At 39.0% G+C, this 20,092-nt stretch overlaps 1 protein-coding gene and 1 non-coding gene across 4 annotated transcripts in view; both read right to left on the bottom strand.

The window, feature by feature from the left end:
* Window positions 1-15,615, bottom strand: part of TFG (trafficking from ER to golgi regulator) — a 37,039-nt gene extending 21,424 nt beyond the window's left edge. For all 3 annotated transcript variants that reach the window (XM_061194075.1, XM_061194076.1, XM_061194077.1), the window contains exons 1-4: window positions 15,236-15,615; window positions 10,478-10,704; window positions 7,134-7,217; window positions 1,129-1,275 (exon numbers count right to left, since the gene is read on the bottom strand). In XM_061194075.1, the coding sequence (XP_061050058.1) occupies window positions 1,129-1,275; window positions 7,134-7,217; window positions 10,478-10,661 (415 nt within the window). In that variant the 5' untranslated portion in view covers window positions 10,662-10,704; window positions 15,236-15,615. The remainder of the gene's footprint in view (window positions 1-1,128; window positions 1,276-7,133; window positions 7,218-10,477; window positions 10,705-15,235) is intronic.
* LOC133094174 (small nucleolar RNA SNORA27) lies at window positions 6,429-6,568 on the bottom strand. The gene has a single exon (XR_009701391.1). It is a non-coding gene; the product is annotated as a small nucleolar RNA SNORA27 (small nucleolar RNA).
* Window positions 15,616-20,092: the final 4,477 nt, after the last annotated feature.

Here is a 20,092-nt window from a genome sequence, read left to right as displayed (position 1 = left end):
ACCATAAAGAGGCCAGAAGGATCTCACTGTAGTATTTCAGCACATCTCTTTAATATGTTCTGAAATCTGGAAGTGAAACTAGAAATTACTAATCAATCACCAAATATTTATCAAGCCATCTACCACTAACACAACTCCACATGGCTGGAGAAAGAGGGAAATGACGGATAATGCATCTTTAACTAAATCAAACAAAACTCCAAAATTTAAATGGGGCCAAAAAGAGAGTATCTCAGAATCTAAAGGTTCCAAGGGATTATACAATGCCACTTTTCCACAAAACTATCTTCTATTAAGCCCCTTACAGCCAGTCATCCAGAGTCTATAAAATACTACTATTTCACAATATGGACAGTTTTAAGCATGTGAAACTTATATGCAAACACAAAAATTATTTTTAAAAGTGTTTATTTTTAAAGTGCAACATCTAATATTAAAAGTTGAGGAAAGCAAGTCTTTTAAAATCTACTTTCAAGCCATACTTAAATTTCAGTCTATATTTTATAATATATTTGGTCCCCAAACTATATTCAGTTCCAAATTTGTCAATAAACCTTGCTTTATCTTAATGTAAATAGTACATGTCATATGTAAAATGGAAAAAAATACATTTTTCTTTGCATATTATGAACACTGTGCTTAAGATAAACTATACACCATTTGAGTGTACTAATCTAAGATTACTTTTTTACTTGAAACTATTAATACTTCATATATCACATAAAATTCATGAAATGATTTCCATTACTATGGTTCATTAGTTAACTATTACATTGAAAAGGGTTCAAAAGTCAAAGGGGTTTGAAAACCAACCTATGTCATAAACCCAGGAGTCTAAGACTAGCTGTAAAACAATCACCCAGAGAGCACTTTAACAATGGGATCCTCGGGCCCTGCCCTCCAAGAGGTCTGGGATGAGATCCAGGAATTGGTATAAATAAAATCTCCCAGTAATCTTAATGAACGGCCAGGTTTGGGAACACAGATATGAATATTAGCACAGATGCAGGAATAAGAAAGGGTGACAATGCAGGTGCCATCCTACTCCTGCTGAAGAAGAGTTAGAAAAAAAAATCTGCAAAAAGATATAAAAAGGATAAATCAGAATAAAATGACTTCATGGTCTACCATTTTCAGGAATGTTGGTGGATGGTCCCGGTTCTCCAGGTGGTTCCAAGCTATCCAATAAGCGATTCACTTTATTTCGAAGTTCTATCAGTTCTCGACGAAGATATTTCACCTGACTTGATTCAAGGGGTCTTGGTTGGCCATTAACTGGAATAAAAGCATTAATTTTCTTAAAATTAGGAAATATTCTTCAATAAGGATATCAGTAGAATAATATGCAATAAGGAAAAACCAAAATAACTTCTTTAAAAAGTTAAACAAAATCAAACAAGATACCTATTGACATCATTCAAATAACTTTTTAAGGAAAGGATTCTTCATTGCTAGTTACTAATTTTTGGAAAAAATAAATATTCATCAGTCTTTGCTGATGCCAGATCTATGGCTTACGACCCATAATGGTAAAACAAAACAAAACAAGTTAATTAAAAGAATTCAACTACAGTGAAATAAATTAAAAATACAGAAAGCTTTAATATATTTTTAATAGAAATTATGTACCTTCAAAAGCTCATTTTATTTCACACAATTCTTTTATACCCTTAAAATATTCAATAAACACCTTATTAAAGGTACAATATGACTGTAGGTTTGTTATCATTCTTGCCTACTTCTGACCTAAAAAAAAGAAAAATTAGCTACCTAAAATAACTGACCTAAAAAGTAACCTATTAAAAAAAAATGCAGAATTCATAAATTCACATCACCACTGTCCTTCAAAGTAGTTACTTCAAAAGCAGCACATTAGCCACAAAAAGTCAGATTATTCAATAATCATTTTTTTTAAACAAAGGCAATATTACCTCATTTAATTACCCATTTTGTGCAAATGACTTTCAGCTGACTAAAAAATAAAGAATCCTTCATCCAGCAACAAAGACTGTCACCACTGAGATTGTTAATTTTAAAATTTTTAATTTATTAATTCACAAGGCTCTGAATGCAAACCTCAAGATAGGAGTTGAAAAATTAAACTAAACTCAAATGTTTTTTATGCATTGTCAGTATACATATATACAAATTCCTAAGGCACCAAATTAGAAAAGGAAATCTATTTGAAAATAAAGGTTCAGTCAGATTCTTTGTAAAATATGTTTCAAACATCAAACCACCAATATAAGCTTTTAAAAGACAATCCACCAGTATTTTACATACTCCCTATATAGTTATGAGGAAGTTCAATATGAAAATGGAAGTTCAATATAATCTGCCTGTATCAATGACTGGCTTTTACTGGGTATTACTGTTTTTCTCTAATAGCTGAAAAGGAGAAAAGCAGCTCCTGACAGCTAAGAACTGGCCCAGTACTGTAGGACAGGCTTGAGTGTTGCTAGAAGCTGGCGTGGCACTGACAGGTAGGTTGTGGTGTTCTCTTGTTGAACATAAACAATTTCAGAAAACACTGACAGTACATCAAATACATCTCAATAAAATTTTTAGAAATTTCAAAAACAGACAAAGAACACGAACAATCAGAAAAGATCACTGTGGGACTGTGACAGCTCAAGACAAAAAAGAAAGCCAGTCCATTATCATGTGAGAACTAGACAAAAACAAGATCGTTGACCAAACCACAAAAATGACCAAACATCCCTGGCTAACTAGGCGTGACTGTCGCAGTTTTACCAATCACAGCTTTAGCCTCAATTCACTACCCCCACCAAAGCCCCATTCCTTGAACCTTATCCAAAATCATCTAACACAAGCCCAAGCCCTATGAAAATTCCTTCCTAACACGTTTTTACTGACACCCTATTGTTCTCCATGGTGTTCATTCTCCCTCATTGCAATGTATTTGAAATTAAGCCCCGTTTCATTCCTAAAACCGCTTACTTGTGCCTTCTTTTTTCTTACATAATCTCAATAGAGGTTTGCTAGTTGTATATTTTCAAAATTGCTGATCCTATCAATTCCCCAACTTCTAGTTCATTTCTGCTCTTTATTATTTTCTTCCTTCTAAGTTATCTGGACTTATTTTGTCCTTTTTCTTTTTAGCTTTAGCATGCTCTAAAAACTATGTCATATAAAAGTCATCACTAATTATTTCTAATTCATATTATGATTTCTTCTTTGATATGTTACTTAAAAGCATATTTTTATCTTCAAAAGTATGGGAGTTTGGGTTCTTTTTTGTCAAATAGTTCCTAATGAGACCAGAGAATATGATCTCTAGGACATTCCTTCCCTGATATTTATTGAGACTCATTAGAAAACCTAGTACATGGTCAGCTTTTATAAATATCCATATGCACTAAAGAAAAACTGAATCCTGTCCTGATTGCTAGATGTATAAGATCAAACCTGTATTTGTTCTGTTTAAATTTTGAGGCTGCTTAACCTATCAGTTTCAGAGAGAAGCGTATTAAAAGCTCTCTTATGAATTTTTCCTTCTTCTGTCAATTTTTCCTTGAGGAAAAATCTAAGGCTATGATGCGTAAGTGTTCAGAATTATTATATCTTCCCAGAGAATTATTTTTTATCATGATGAAGTGACTATTACTAATAAAGTTTTCACTTAAGAGTCTACTCTGTTATACTACAAACTAGCATTGAGTTTGTCTAGTATACAAACTTTTCTAGCCCTTTACTTTCCAACTCTGCATAATAATCTTTTGGTATGTCTCTTATAATCAGCATGTAACAAAACTGTTTAACCAATAAAAGCGTCTGTCTTTTAACTTGTATGTTTAGTCTGTTTATGTGTACTGTGGTTAGTATTTTGTGCTACTTTCTATTTTTCAAGCTTTCTCTGTGCTTCTTTTCCTCCTTCCTCACCATCTAGTTAACCAAGTAAGTACCCTTTGTTTCCTTCTTTTCCCTCTACTATTTCTAGTCTTTCAATAATCCCTCTTACATTTTAGAAAAGCATACTTCAATTTAAAAAACCTAAGTTAATTACTATCCTCCTCCCAAAGAATCCAAGACTTTAAAGTATTTTAATTCCTATCATCCTCTCCTGTCTTACATATAATTATTGCTCAGTATTTTTGTCCCATCTTGTTTCTATATTCCTAAAACTATTATTTTTTAATAATCAGTGCTCATTTAAATTCACACATTAACCAGTTTATTTGCTCACAATTTCTTGCATCTTTTACCATTCTTCTGGACTCAATTTCCTTCTTGCTGACAAACCATTTTAAGAAATTCTTTTAACAAGCGTCCATGACGCTTGTTAAATTCTCAGTCTTTGTTTGAACATGTTATTTCCCCTTATTCAAGTTTAGCAGACTACAGAATGCTACTTTTCTACCCATCTTTTTCTGAACAGTGGAAGATGTTATTCTACTGTCTTCCAGTTTCTGTTATTGTTACTGTGAAGAAGTCTACTTACAGTCTAATTGCTTTGTAGGTGATCAGTCTACAGGCTGATTCACTCAGGCTACTTTTAAGATTATCTCTTTGTCTTATATATTCTCCAGCTCCATGACAATACATCCAATGGAGATTTATTTTTACTTACCCTGCTCAGGACTCACTGTGCCTCCTGAAACTGAGGGTTTATATCTTTTATATAATTCTGAAAAATTCTTTAGTCATTATTTCCTCATATATTTCCACTCCCCTATTCTCTCCTTCCTTAAAGTCTTAATGGAGGGGCTTCCCTGGTGGCGCAGTGGTTGAGAATCTGCCTGCTAATGCAGGGGACACGGGTTCGAGCCCTGGTCTGGGAGGATCCTGCATGCCGCAGAGCAACTAGGCCCGTGAGCCACAGCTACTGAGCCTGGGCGTCTGGAGCCTGTGCTCCGCAACACGAGAGGCGGCAATAGTGAGAGGCCCGCGCACCGCGATGAGGAGTGGCCCCCGCTTGCCACAACTAGAGAAAGCCCTCGCACAGAAGCGAAGACCCAACACAGCCAAAAATTAATTAATTAATTAATTAATTATTTTTAAAAAGTCTTAATGGAAATAAGCTGGACTTTCTCAAATTCCCTCTCATTATTCTCCATCTCTGTGTTTTTGCACTCTATTCTGTCATTTCTTTAGACCACCTTCCAGTTTACTAATTCCCTCTTTGGCTGTGACTAATCTGCTGTTCTAACTCACCACTTAGTATTTAATTTCAATTTTAATTGACTAATATTTTTCATTTCCACAAGTTACCTTAAGTTCTTTTTTATTGTGGGGGGGGGTTTATTGACGTACAGCTGATTTACAATGTTGTGTTAGTTTCAGTGTACAGCACAGTGATTCAGTTATATATATTCTTTTTCAGATTCTTTTCCATTATAGGTTATTACAAGATGGTTGAATTTTTTAATACAGTTCCCTGTGCTATACTGTAGGTCCTTGTTGTTTATCTACCTTAAGTTTTTAATCGATTCCTTTTTTCATAGTGCCTAGTTCTTATATTCTTATTTCTTCTTTTATGTCCAATAACTTTTAATATATATTTTATTATCACTTCTACTAACTGAAGTTCTTGGAAATCTAATCCTACTTTTAGTTGTATCCATTGTTTCTTGCTTACATGGATGTTTCACGTGTCTTACAGTTTTGACCTCTAAGTTCATCAACAGGATTTTATCTGTGAGAAGCCTATGTGATTTGAAGTGAGAACATACACCCTCCAGAGAGATTTCTGCCTTTGTTTCTTGCAATTTTTCGTGGTAGTATCTGGGCTTGGGAGTTCCCAAAGGACCACTGGTTATGAATCCTCAAGGGAGCCTTTGCAAACCCCTGACATCCCAGGGTATATGAGAGTTTCCCCTGTCAATTCCTTGACTCTACCAACGAAGAGATATTTCTCTTCTACAATATTCTTTTTGAGAGTATAGCCACTGAGGGTCTAGGACCCAAGGCCTATACCACGTAGATACCAAATGACAAATCCTTAGATTATGCACACTAAAACCTTCACCATCACCACCAAAAGCATCCCAAGTCTCAGCTTTTGGTACTTCAGGTGCTGGTTTTTAACTCCAACTATATTTTTGGTCCCTGACATTTTCCTCAAGTTCTTGAGCAAGCTCAGGTGTGTAATTCAAAAAATATACTTGAAATAGTTTATTTAGCACATCCTCAGTGTTTCTGGGATGAAGATTTTCAGTTTACCTAATCTGCTTGATAGGTGGCCAATAGTGGTTAAGTATTTTATATTCAATATTGTAAAAAGATACCTTTTATTTAAAAAAATTTTTAACAGTTTTTGTTATTAGCATTTTAAAATGATTCATGTTCACCCTTCCTAGATGGAGAGAAAATAAATACAAATTAAATCAATTGGCCATGATCATATTTCATGGAACTGTAATGGTCAGTGCCACATAATTTTTTTTTTTCCCGGTAAGTTTATTACAATTTGTTTCCTCTGACAAGTTATAAGACAAACACCCAGTTTGCCTGAGTTTTAAAAGGGTATTTCCTTTGCCCCACTTGAGCCACAAAATTTTTTAAAAATGCTAACCAAAACATCCAGAAAAAAAGTCCACATTTTATTTTTCACATAATCATACTACCACTTTAACTCTGCAATCACTTCTATCTTGTCCCTTAAGTGTTCTGCCTTGCAAATCTGTCATGATCTATAAGAAAACAAAATCTAATAGATTAAAATTAGTCTTATATTTGTTTTTTATCAGAACTATCTCTAATCTTTAAGTACTCCTTGAAAAATAATTTCTAAAAAGTATCAGGCCTATACGTTAAACCCTGAGAATAAGTAAAAACATACTACATTAGAAAAGATAATTATATATTCTTAGAGAACTAAACTTAATAAAGGTAGTTTTAACACTGCAATTATTTTCAATCCTGGAAACACTTATACAAGTGGCACACATTACTATTTAGGGTAACTGAGCAGATGGGTTATTTAAAATACGTCTACTTTCTACTAATCTTCAAAGAAAAAGAATATAGTTAAGCCTTAATAATTTAAAAATTCTGATACAGCTGAAAAGTTACCACTTAATTCTGAGTCTTTAAAACGAAGAAAGCTAAACAGTTTTTCATAAAAATACAATGAATAAAATAGTAAATTTATTAGAAAGTTTACCACTTACCAAATAACGTCAGTTTCAGTATCCTACTACACTGAATTGCAAAGGAAAGGTCAGAACTATCAAAAATTGTTATAAGATCTCCATCTGAAACAAACAAAAAAAAGTTTCAGATTTGCATCAGTAGTAAACTAGGATATATGTTCAATTAAAATGCAAAATGTAGATCAGAGCATAATTAGCATCTCCCATAAAAACCTTAAACAAATACAAAGGATCTAGGAAAGATGTATTTGTTCAAATGATACTAGATCAATTTCATTTATTACTTTTATGGCAAGATATTTATCATATCCTCAGAAGAAGGGCCAACAAACACATAGCCAAGATTAATACATTAAGTAATCTTTTACTAGTCACCAGGAGGAGATTACAGTTTAGACTGAAATCTTTTCCATTCTAAAAAATTTTAATGTATTTATCAGAAATTAAAGTAATAAGGACTTACCTGGTGGTGCAGTGGTTAAGAATCCGCCTGCCAATGCAGGGGACATGGGTTTGAGCCCTGGTCCGGGAATATCCCACATGCTGCAGAGCAACTAAGCCTGTGCGCCACAACTACTGAGCCTGCACGCCACAACTACTGAGCCCACATGCCACAACGACTGAAGCCCATGCACCTAGAGCCTGTGCTCCACAACAAGAGAAGCCACCACAATGAGAAGCCTGCACACAGCAAGGAAGAGTAGCCCGTGCTCGCCCAACTAGAGAAAGCCCACGCACAGCGACAAAGACCCAACACAGCCATAAATAAATAAGTTTATTTTAAAAAAAAGAAATTAAAGTAATAATGAATCTCAAGGTTCAAATTTTAATTCTAAGTAGAGTAAAACGCCACTGACACAAATGGAGGGGAAGCCACATACAACAGTAACTAAAAAGGTTGTAAAAAAAAAATTTTAGCAGAATTGCCCTAATAAATGGATAGACAGTGGAGTCTTTCAGGTCCCTGACCGTCTCGATGCTGAGATGGAAACTATCAATTCTCCACAGGAAAAATATTCATATACACAAGATTCTGAAATACCCTAGATCCCAAGGATAAAGAATACTATAATTAGCATATCAACCGCCTGTTCAAAAGCTTTCAAAGGGCTAGGAAAAAAACTGCTAGAGAGAGAAAGAACAGAAAAGCAGCCACAGCAAGGAACTGATCAGGGGCCTCTGCAAGGTATCTTCGACACAGCTGGGGGGAAGGATGGTGCCTGGGGAGGCTGAGAGGCTGCTCCAGCGATGCTCTGCTACACCAATTTTAACACTGATTAGGCAGACTTATTTTGGACAAAGATGGCAATAAAAGCCATAACTGAGGATTTTATCATTGTTTTTTGCTCTTTACAGCCACATCCATTTTTTACAACAAAAACATCTAATGCTCAACTTCAGGGATTCTACTCATAAACATATTTTTAAGAAAATAAAGTATATATGTAAAAGAAGGAAACTTTCTATAACTGCCTTTTTCTTTTCTGATTCCCACAACAGAAACAATATCTCTGACGGCAGGAACTCTTTACCTAAGTCAGTCCTCTATCCTCGTGCCCAACAGTCTATGGAACACAAATCTGTACAATTCAAAGCACTCAAAAACACGATGAAAAACAAATTCAATGTGATAACTAGATGTGGAAGTTTCAACAATGAGGATACCCAAAGCAACCAATGGACAAATCCTTGTTTACAGGACCTCAAACTAAGAATGGTTTTTATATTTTTAGAGGTTCTAGAAAAAAGAAGATGAGACAGAGGCCTTATGTGACCCACAATGCTAAAATATTTATTATCTGATCCTTTAAAGAAAAAGCTTGCTGACCCTTCCCTAAACAAAAATAAGAGAGTTAAGAGAAAGCCAGTAAAACAGTAAATTCAGTTTAAGATATGCCAAGTTTCAGGTAAGAGCAAATCATCTGAGGTAAAACCATTAAAAATGAGTTGTAAAGTCAAAAAAAAAAAAAAACAAATTGATCAAATTTAGGCACACATTTGGAAGTCAAACAGTTGAAAGTCAATGTATTGTAAGTAGATGAGATTACTAGGGAAGAGAACAGGAAGAAAACTGCTCTCCTTTTTTGTTCCTTAACATGGGTGACCCTCAAAAATTAGTTCTGGGTACCATTAGATGATACATTGCAAAAAAAGAGAGGAGAATTACACCCGTAGTGAAATAATCAGCTTAGCTGATCATCAATGATTTATACTCCCCTTCCTCAGTGTAAGTTGTTGGAAAGTGCCTGTCCAACCAGGGACATTTCCCAACCTACTGACAACGGCACAGTCATGTGACTGGGGTCTGACCAATGTGAAGTGAACAGAAACTAGGCCTATAGAGTACAATCTCCCATGTGATCCTCTACACTCTGTCTTCATGCAGCTGCTTGGTGGATGTCAGTGCTCAAGGTGAGCTTGTAAGCCATGTGTTGAATATATCAGAGCTGGGTCCCTGTCAACCTGGGTCGCTGAATGATTTCTTGAGTGTTAAACCATCGAGATTTTAAGATTTCTGCTGTAACAGCTGGCATTACTTCAAGCCAACACACAGAGAGAAACAGAGAAGAAGCTATTAGTGATAAGAAGAAAACTGAGACAGCACAGTGTCAGAGATATTAAGGGGTAAGAGTATTTAAAAAAAGACGGTGTGGATAGCAGTGCCAAGTATTGAGATCAAGGTGAAACAGACTGGAAATAAATTCAGCGATAAAGATACTGGTAACTGCCTAAAGCACAATTATCAGTAGAGATGTTAACAAAGAAGACAGGTTTAAAGAAAAAGAAATAAAGACAGTCTACTACTATAATTCTACTATGTCTTTGGTGAAACATTTGTCATGTAAAACCCATCTCCATAAAAAGTTTTGTGGTCCAATGAGTCTGAGAACACTGCATAAACTGACATCGTACATCAGTATATTACATGTTCTGAAAATTCCTGCAATAAAGAAATACATTTGTCTTTTTTTAAACCAGCTTTCCCATACTTAGTTGACCATGAAATCCTTTCTCATTCAATACCTACTAACATCCCTTTCACACTGGGAAACACAAGTAAAAGTTTGGTTTTAAAGCAAAAAGGAAGCCAGAATTTGCACAGGCATAAGAGAAAAAAAAAATGGCTTGTAAAAATGTGTGAAAGTGTCCTATCACTTAAAACCCCTTTCTAATAATAAATCACTTAGCTATTTTTAACTTATAAAAGAACTATAACTACATGAACATTCCATTAAATAAAAGAAAGTGGTACTCAATTACCATGGAAGGAAACAATTTTTATTCTGATTTCAATGAAAAATGGACAAAAGAACACATATAATATTTAGACTTTTAAAAACTAACTTGAGAAACACTCTTACCTTCATCTTTATATTTTATTGTAACTTCATCATTACTCAGAAGTTTTCCTCTGAAGACTCTCTGCATCATTAGCACTAATTCATCATAAGTAATATCTTCATTATGAATGGGAATTCGTCGAATATCCTCTCCCAGTTGAGCTTTGATGATTAGCTTCCCACTCAGATCCAACTGCCCATTCATGGTGGACTCCAGGATGTTCTATATATACAACTCTAGAGAAAGACTGACAAAATGGTTTTGATGATTAAACAGCTATAAAACATATTTTAAAAGTTGAAAAGCAAAGCTATGATTAGAATCTAAGAAATTCTGGCCTTCAAAGGAGATCCACTGTTCCAGCGTTACGATATTCACGTTAAAATGGTCTGGAGAGACTTCCCTGTTGGCACAGTGGTTAAGAATCCGCCTGCCAATGCAGGGGACACGGGTACAAGCCCTGGTCCTGGGAAGATCCCACATGCCGCGGAGCAATTAAGCCCGTGCGCCACAACTACCGAGCCTGCGCTCTAGAGCCCGCGAGCCACAACTACTGAGCCCGCGCGCCCAGAGCCCGTGCTCCGCAACAAGAGAAGCCACCGCAATGAGAAGCCCATGCGCAGCAAAGACCCAATGCAGCCTAAAATAAATAAATAAATTTATTTTTAAAAAATGGTCTGGAGGTGGCTTTATTATGTGCCTAAGAAAATAAGTTTTATTATTTTATACCTATTATTATTTTACCCATATATTTAACTGCTTATCTGATTTAGATTTCTTACTTAACATGTCTAGAACAAACTCCTCATCTTCCCCTCAAAATCTGCTTCTGTAGTCTTCTCCATCTCACTTAGTAACAATTCTCCTTCTAAGTTGTTCAAGATAAAAAAAAAAAACTTAGTTTCTCTCTTTTCCTCACACCTTTCATACAAATTGCCAAACTGCCAACAAATCTAGTTGCCACAACCTTTAAAATATCTCTAGAATCCAGTCACTGTAGTACCTTCACCTCTATCAACTTAATCCAAGCCACCATCATCTCTTGCCTGGATTATTGCAAAAGACTCCTAACCGGTCTGCCTGCCCTTTACCTTTGTCTGCTTTTAATCTATTCTCAACACATCAGAGTTATCCTGTTAAATAAAATCTAGTATCACTACTTCAAAATCTTCCAATAGATTCCCATCTCACTCTTGGTAAAAGCCAGAACTACAAGGTCATGACCTGACCTCTGGTCTCTGGCCAAGTATTTAACCTCATTTCCCACCTCTCTCCCTGGCTACCCTGCTACACTCATACTTCACATTCTCCTTCTCAAGACTTGACACTTGCTGCTTCCTTTATCTTGAGCCCTTTTCACACCCCTCACATGATTCAGATCCCTGATCAAACGTTAATTTCTCAGAGGTTTTCCCTGGCCATCTAACTTAAAATGGCTTCACTGTCACTTTCTTATCCTGCTTCATTTTTCTGCAAAGCACTTATCACTACGAAATATTTAAAATGTATTAATTTTTTACTGTCTTTTCCACTAGAAAGTAGGGAAATAAATGGTTTTGTTCACTGTATTTCCGGAGCCTAGAACAGTGCCTAGCACACGGTTAATCATTCAATAGCCGTTAAATGAAGGGAAAAATAAATACTGGCTTCCAAACTCTATTAGCCTGTATATACTAACTGCTAGCCCTGAAGAGAAGAGCATGTGTGAACACTAAAATAGTCTCAAATTTTTCTCACTAAAATAAGAAAGACCTCACGAGTATTTTCTCCAATTTTTCTATTTTGGAAACTTGAGGACAAAGAACAAATCAGTGATACCCTCCTGAGCTTTCTAACAAGACTGTCCACTACTGTTTCTACATCTTCCATAACACACCCCTTCCCCAAACCTGAGTGTGTGTGATTAGACAGCACACTTGAAGAATAAGACAGTATCAGAGAACTAAATACTAACTTGCTACTGAATTTTCCCTTCTTGGGTTTTATTTTAAATCTTATTTCAGGTTATTCAGTGTGCTTCTCCTGTAATGACTCTGTAATCCTAAATTCAAAATTATGTCTGAGGTCTCTAGTAATTTATACCATTACCGTATAACAACAGAAAATACACTTATGCTTAATTAATGTGTTAATATCTCTTCTTCTCAAGGCCTATCTCTTCTTTCCAAGACCAAGATGTTCTTGAACACATTATCTGTAACCACGGAGCATTTCCCTAGCATCAACTCCTTCCTCCTCCTGCCCCAAGCAAATGATCTCTCAGACTATTTAAAGTACCTTATAATCTCCTACTGGACACATTCTGGTTTCAACACCATGCTTTTCTACTAGCAGCTTTCTGTTTTCTCTTCTTAAATGTGTTATTTCATTAACATCATATTTAGTGTTCATAATTCTCTACATTTACTCCTTCGTGTGTGTGTGTGTGAAAGCACTCCACCTGGCCCCCAACACACCAACGCTTCAAATACTTGAAGAAAGTTTTCATGAATCCTAATTCATTTCATGAATAGTACACATAAATGCCCTAATATTCTTCATATAAATGTCCCATGTCCTTCTAATTAACTACTCCTTAAATGAATGTCTCTAGACCCCCTTGACATCCTCTGAACAAATTAATTTTATGAGTGAATCTTTAATGCCCCATCTTAAAATGGGGCAATAAATATTGAATCTAACACTCTGAGGTCAGTTCAGAACAGAGCGGACTGTGCTCTACGATCTGGATGCTATGCTTGTCCTGACAGAAAATAAGAATACAGTTAGCTTTTTATCTGCCCATTCTGACAAAAGACTTCTCATGAAGACTCTGATTAACTGAAACCTCCATACAACCCCTTCACCTGTTAGCCAAAGCAGCCCTCTTCATTTGGGAAATACTTAAATACCTACTATATGCCAAGCTCTGAAGTATTATTACTTCAACAAGGTGGTAAAGATTCCACCTTGTTTGCCCTGCAGCCTGAGAAGAATAAAGAACTTCAGCAAATCAATCTATGTAACCTTCTCTTACCTACAGGATGTGTAAACCGTCAATAGTGTAGTTAAGGACCAGGGCTTAGCTTCAGCAGGATGGTTCTACCTATTCTCAGCAGCATCTAAAATAGTGCCTGACATATAGTATTTAAAAACTTGTTTTCGTTCCCTAAACAAAAGATGAATGACAAACAAAGTTCTGATAGAGGGACTGAGAGAAGAAAGCTGTACGATCAGATCAGTTACTAAGTCAAACCTTCACACTGTACCTTCTTTACGTAGCTAGAAGTGACTCCCTACAACAGACATATTCCTAATCAAGAGAAATTTCCAACATTAAATATAATTGATATAATCCTTTTGATCGTGAAGGAATTGTTGCTCGGTTACAACGGATCTGAAAATATGAGTCTCTTTTACTTTGCATCTGCCATGTTTGCCTGCAAATTCACTTACTGGTTGGACTGGGCTGTAACCTACCTGTGGCCAGGAACTAGGCCTTCTTTCCTAAGGGTGTCCCCAGTTTGTGCAGTCATCTCCATAAGGCATGCACACAAGTTACCACAAAAATAAGAGTACCCTGGAAGGGAAAATCCCATCCCCACATTTGTTTACGTAACCGTAGAATCCAGGTCCTCTTTTTCTCTAACTTCAATCACAAGGTAGAGACTGCTGTGAACTACTAGTTCCTAGGGCTGCCGGTGAAATCCTTACATCTTTTTCTTCTCCCCATTTCTCCTTCTTTCTTCTTGTCCTTGCCCCACTCCCTCTGAAGCCCAGAAGTGACGCAGCCACTAACTTACGAAATCTTGCATCAAGAACACTGTTCTCAGAACTGGAGAATAAAGTGACAGGCCCAAGGAGACACATAAAAAGCCTGCCTCTTAAACCAGGATGTAGGTTCAGTGACCAAACCTCTAGCTCCACTAGCCCTGTAGTTAGGGCCCTGCTCAAATTCAGAGGGGCCTGCTTAGGCACCTCCAGAGGGTAGCAATTTCCTTTAAGAAATCCGAAGCAAAACCAAACCCTTGAGTATTCCAAAGAATGCAAGGAGCCTCAAATCCTGCCTGACCAGAGGCAGCATAGCAAGATGGTAAAGATATCCCCTACTAGCTGTGTGACCTTAGGCAAATACTTCTCCAAACCTCACTTTCATCATATGCAAAATGGGAATATCTAAGTTTGGAAGAATCCTTGTGATGATTAAATGAGACCATGCATCTAAAATACTTAGCACAGCGTCTACCAAAGTAAACTCTTAAAAGTTAGTTGTCATCACCACTATCAAACTGGGTTGGACCTCCAGACGGCGCTTGATTAAGGACTGACATAGCCAAGGAACAAGGTTTCTCCTAAGTGACCCCAATTAACTTATTCCCACAGGCGCCATTCTCCACCCTTCTCACCCTTCCAAGCCCCTCTGAGGGTTATGCACTGGACCACCCCAGGCCTCCCAAAGTCCCTCTCCTCTTCCTCGGGCAGTCCAACCCCTAGGAGCCAGGCGGAATCCGCGCAAGTGCCCTTGCTGACCCAAACACCCCTTAGAGCCCCCCAGAGGGCCTGCTTCGCTGCCACTGTGGCCAGCGGGGCCCCCCTCCCCTCCCCGGCCGTGGCCTCCCCTCCCCCACGCGAGGCCCAGCCCGGCCTCCGTCCTCCCGACCTCCAGCCCTTCCCACGACCCCTCCGACCCGACCCGTCCCGCGCCTGACGGTTCGAACGAGGCCCTCCCAGCGTTTTCCACGTCTCCCGGCCCGCCTTGCCCGAGAGATCGGCCGCGCCCCCGTCTCCAGCGGCCATACCGGCTTCCCGAGGCCGCCGCTGCCGCCCCTCCGCGGGTCTCTGCTGATCCAACCGGTGCGAGGCCGCCACCGCCGGGCTCTGGGGCGTTGGGGGAAGGCTGCTGTCACGGCCCACTCGGTTGCCCTCCGGGGCCGCTGCACCTCGCTGGCAGGCTCGCGCGGGCCCCGGCCAATCGCACGGACCCACCAAGCCTAGCGAGAGCTCGGGCCCAGTACGTGGCAGGTGAGGAAAGAAGAGGGGCGGGAACAAGAAGAAAATCTGTCCTTTCGCTCCGCCTTACAACGAGCAAATCAACCCAGGAAGCATGCGCAGCGGCGAGGGGTGGGGGACTGACAACGCCGCAGCCTGCAGGAGCCTGAATCTCTGCTTTCTCACTGGAAGACCGAAGGTAGGAAATGCGAGCTGGATGGGTGCACGCATGCGCGAGGCGTGACAAGGCACTTCCGGTTTTCCTGAACGCTAGTATTTCCTGTCTCTCGCCCGTGGGCGGGGCGTAATTTGCTGTTTTAGACTCTTTGAGAGCAGGTTTAAAGTGGGCGTTAGTCCAAGTTTGGGTGCTTCTTGTTTTGTGGCCATTGTAGTTCTCCTAGTCATATCTCCAGAAAACTAATCCTTTTCCCGCCTTCCTTCTACAAACTCATTCATTCATTCATTATTGGGTGCCTACGCTTTGTCAAGCACTGCGCTGGGAATGGAAATGAATCAGTTTGTAAGCAAGGAGTTCCGAATAGCGTTTACGAGACGGGACAAACTTATGACTGTGTAAAAGATAAAGGCTGGGAAATTAAGGCTGATTAAGGATTCCAGAAGCCTTTTTGGAAATAAGGCTTTGAGCCTTATTTGAGCGTACCCTAAATACTGTTCCCTTCTCTCATCTAAAGCATTTGTTTTGAATATGCCTGTTTATGTAAGAAGTGCTCTGGCTTTAGACTGAAGCCTAAAATTTTGGGGGAGGGTGGGAATAGGTGATAAAATCTGGGCATGGGGGCAGTGCTGTTTTAAAAGTTGCAAGGAATTTTGCCTTCTAAGACGAAGACTAGGCAAAAAGCAATTTGAACTTACTTGGTCCCCAGTTGTTCACCAGGATAGGTAAAGTGAATTCGGGATGAGAAGTTATATTCTTTTAGTACTGCAAAGAGTATGACCTTTTTGCAGTTAAAAGTCTCTGAAAAATTCTGTTTGAGAGTGAAATATATGAGTTTAGAATGCTTTTGCCTCTGAAATGTATTTTTTGAGCAATTGCTTGCAGGGTTTGGGGAACTGAAGACGGTAGAAAGAACGAAAAAAAGTTCCAGATTTTCTCCAAAGACGGTTTTTCTTTGCTTTTTAAAACTGACTAATCCAGATTTGGGGAAATGAACTGCTGTCCAATAATAGTATTCTGATGTCTTTGAGATGGTTTGAGATTGGATTAAACCACACAAATATGGACAGAGGTAAAATATTCCTAAAAGAAGTGAATAATACTACTGTCAATCTCCCTAAAGAGAGGTCAGAACCTGGGGCAGGGGATAAGGGGATGAACCTTAGCCTGGAATGAGGGGAAAACACTTCATCTCTCTAGGCTCCCAGGAAAGGGGCTTGCCATTGAGGAGAGATAAACTGATCCCTGCTACACTAGGGCCAGCTGGAAGCTGGCAAGAAAGGCACCCATAGGGTGGTCTTCCAGAGGGAGTAGGGCTTGTGGACTCTGAGAGCAGCTTAAGGTTCTTTATGTTGTAATTGCCTCATGCTTCATCCTCAAGCAATTAGTGAAGTCTTGCTTAATGTTAAAACCTGTTCCTAGCTACAACTGGGAAAATTGAGAGATGGGGTAGTGATGATTCCTCAGGTCAAAGCAGAAGCAGGAGCTGCCTGGGGCAAGAAGTGAGAAATGAGAGAGTAAAGCATCATTTGGAAGCCAGATCAGAGGCTCAAGTGACACGAGACACGATGCAACATTAAAGAAATATACATTTTGAAATTTTCAATGAAGAACTTCGTAAAAGATTTTGCCTCGGACTTCCCTGGTGGCGCAGTGGTTAAGAATCCACCTGCCAGTGCAGGGGACACGGGTTCAAGCCCTGGTCCAGGAAGATCCCACATGCCGCGGAGCAACTAAGCCCATGCGCCACAACTACTGACCCTGCGTTCTAGAGCCTGTGAGCCACAACTACCGAAGCCCACGTGCTTAGAGCCCGTGCTCCGCAACAAGAGAAGCCACAGCAATGAGAAGCCCGCGCACCGCAACGAAGAGTAGAAGAGTAGCCCCAGCTCGCCGCATCTAGAGAAAGCCCACAAGAAGCAACGAAGACCCAACGCAGCCAAAAAATAAATTTAAAAATTAATTTAAAAAGAGAAGATTTTGCCTCTTGCTGTCCAGCTGAATGTAGGCTTACAATATTGTGATTGGGCATGAAATCAAGGATATTTGAGTTTAGTAATATGTCATATGAGTGCAGGCCATTAGCATCTGAGTTTGTCAAATTGCCCCCTTTAGGTTATAAACACCTTTATAACCAAAACCTTATCCTATGCATTTTCTTGTTTCAGCTAAATACTAAATTGTCCACTGAAACTTCAGTGACCTTTCCTGTTCCTGATCCTATATAACAATTACATTTTAAAAATTAATTTCAGAGCATTATGAACAGCTGAAACTCAACACCCAACCCAAAGATTAGAACATTACCCATAGGGCTTCCCTGGTGGTGCAGTGGTTAAGAATCCACCTGCCAATGCAGGGGACATGGGTTCGAGCCCTGGTCTGGGAAGATCCCATATGCCGCGGAGCAACTAAGCCCATGCGCCACAACTACTGAGCCTGTGCTCTAGGGCCTGTGAGCCACAACTACTGAGTTCGTATGCTGCAACTACTGAAGCCCATGCACCTAAAGCCCGTGCTCTGCAACAAGAGAAGCCACTGCAATGAGAAGCCCGTGCACCACAACGAAGAGTAGCCCCCGCTCACCGCAACTAGAGAAAGCTGGTGCACAGCAACAAAGACCCAATGCAGCCATAAATAAATAAATAAATAACTACAAAGATTTAAAAAAAAGAACATTTCCCATAAATTATATCTCCCTTTGTACTCCTCTCCCATGTGGCATTCAATGACTATCTGTTGAGTCAGTGAAATAGTTACTGCTGTTTCTGTAATGTGCCACAGTCGCTGATGATACAGATCTCTGTACTTAGGCTCCCAATAAATGCAGGTGATAACCAGCCAGAGAGCAATAGGCTGAATTGAGCTACTTACCACCCTTACCAAGAACACCATTTCTCCCACTGTATGTGTAGACACTGATTTTAGTTACTGCTGCCTTTTGTTAGAGAAACCAGAAAGTCTAAGTTATATAACTGCCACTTCCTAACCACTTATGGTAACATTTATTGGGATAAGCATCAATCAAACCACTAAGAAGATTGTTCTAGGAATTCTATAAGTAAGCACACCTTTAAAGTGCTGCTGGTCAAAAAACACCTTACCCTCTTTCTTGTGTGTGTGGAGTTTAGAAAAGTACTGAACCAGAGTAAATTGAACTTCACGATCACCTGGCCCTCTGCCCTATGTCCAGGTGAACTTGTTTTGAAATGAACACCAAGAATCAGAAATGTGAAAGGTGGAAATATGTGAAGAAAGGAGAAGCAGTGTAAGGAAAGACCTTTGGCTTTGCCTGTAGCAAGGGGAGAAATGAGAACTCTACATTTGAAGGTTACTGCCCAAGTTTCACAGACATCTGAAGAAGGGTTACAGTTGTATTGTGTGTGTAGTTTGAGAGATGCAGTCAACTCATTTACCTGCCACCTGCTCTTTCTCCCCGAATGTCTGTGTGGCGAGCACTCTTCAAATAGAAGCGGAAAAATCCTAAGAATGAAAAAGGGAGATTCTCCGGCTGATGGGAAGTGGGACAAAGATTAGGAGCCTTGTAAACAAGTTGGATGAAACCTCTGTTTCATCATGTTCTCCTTTAGTAGTTAGTGTAAATCATTTTGAAAATTTCAATTATCTCAGCTACTCTCAGGGGAACCAAAAAAATAATGTAAGTTCCTCTTAGGGTGAGAATTTCATGGGAGAAGTTATGTCCCTCCCTGAGAGTCAGCTCTGTTGTGGTAGCAGTCTGCTAAATAAGAGAACTCCAAACAGAAGGGGAAACTCATGAGGACCACATAGGGGCCAGCTGGTCAGGTGAGCCTCCCCACAACTGGCCATAAAGATGTTTGTGTAAACAAAGGGAGCTGCTACCCCATGCAGAAATAATAAAGGAGAAAAGAATGATATTCTTACTGTGTACCTCTGAGTGAGTCATTCTTAGCACCAGCTAAGCAAAATGTTTAGTCTGTCCTACCAGCTGCACATCCACTGAGACCCAAAAATGCCTTTGCCTTACCATGGGGCTCTACATCCACCTCTCTTTAGAGAAATTGCTCCTTGAAGGCAGTTCTTTCTAGATTTTGTATCCCTAGAGTCTGGCTCCTCCTAGGTATTCAATATATATTTATTGAATGAAAGAATTAAAATTAAGTTCCACACCATTTTATAGAGCAAGCTTCCAGAAACAGAGAGCAGCCATCAGTGGTGAGTTCCTAGCTCCCTAGAAGTACGGGATTTCATCTCTGAGTAATCTTAAATTGTTCACTTTTCTTCATTTATGTCTCCTGAAGACAGTGCTGAGTTACCTCTGTTCACTCCGTCAGAGTTTACATTGAAAGACTAATGCCACAAGATATACAAGAAGATCTCACAACTTTTGATTGAGTAGCTTTTTTTAGCTCTTTTAAGAAACCTAGATGTCAGATTCTAGAAATCATGCCTGTCAAATCGAACTCTGGGTACTTGGAGCCTCTCACATCTCTAATCTAACATTCATGCCAAT

The sequence above is a fragment of the Eubalaena glacialis genome, chromosome 6 (assembly GCF_028564815.1).
Source record: "Eubalaena glacialis isolate mEubGla1 chromosome 6, mEubGla1.1.hap2.+ XY, whole genome shotgun sequence".
Lineage (NCBI taxonomy): Eukaryota > Metazoa > Chordata > Mammalia > Artiodactyla > Balaenidae > Eubalaena > Eubalaena glacialis.
The sequence above is the reverse complement of the archived record's forward strand: the minus strand, read 5'-3'. Positions and strand labels throughout refer to the sequence as shown.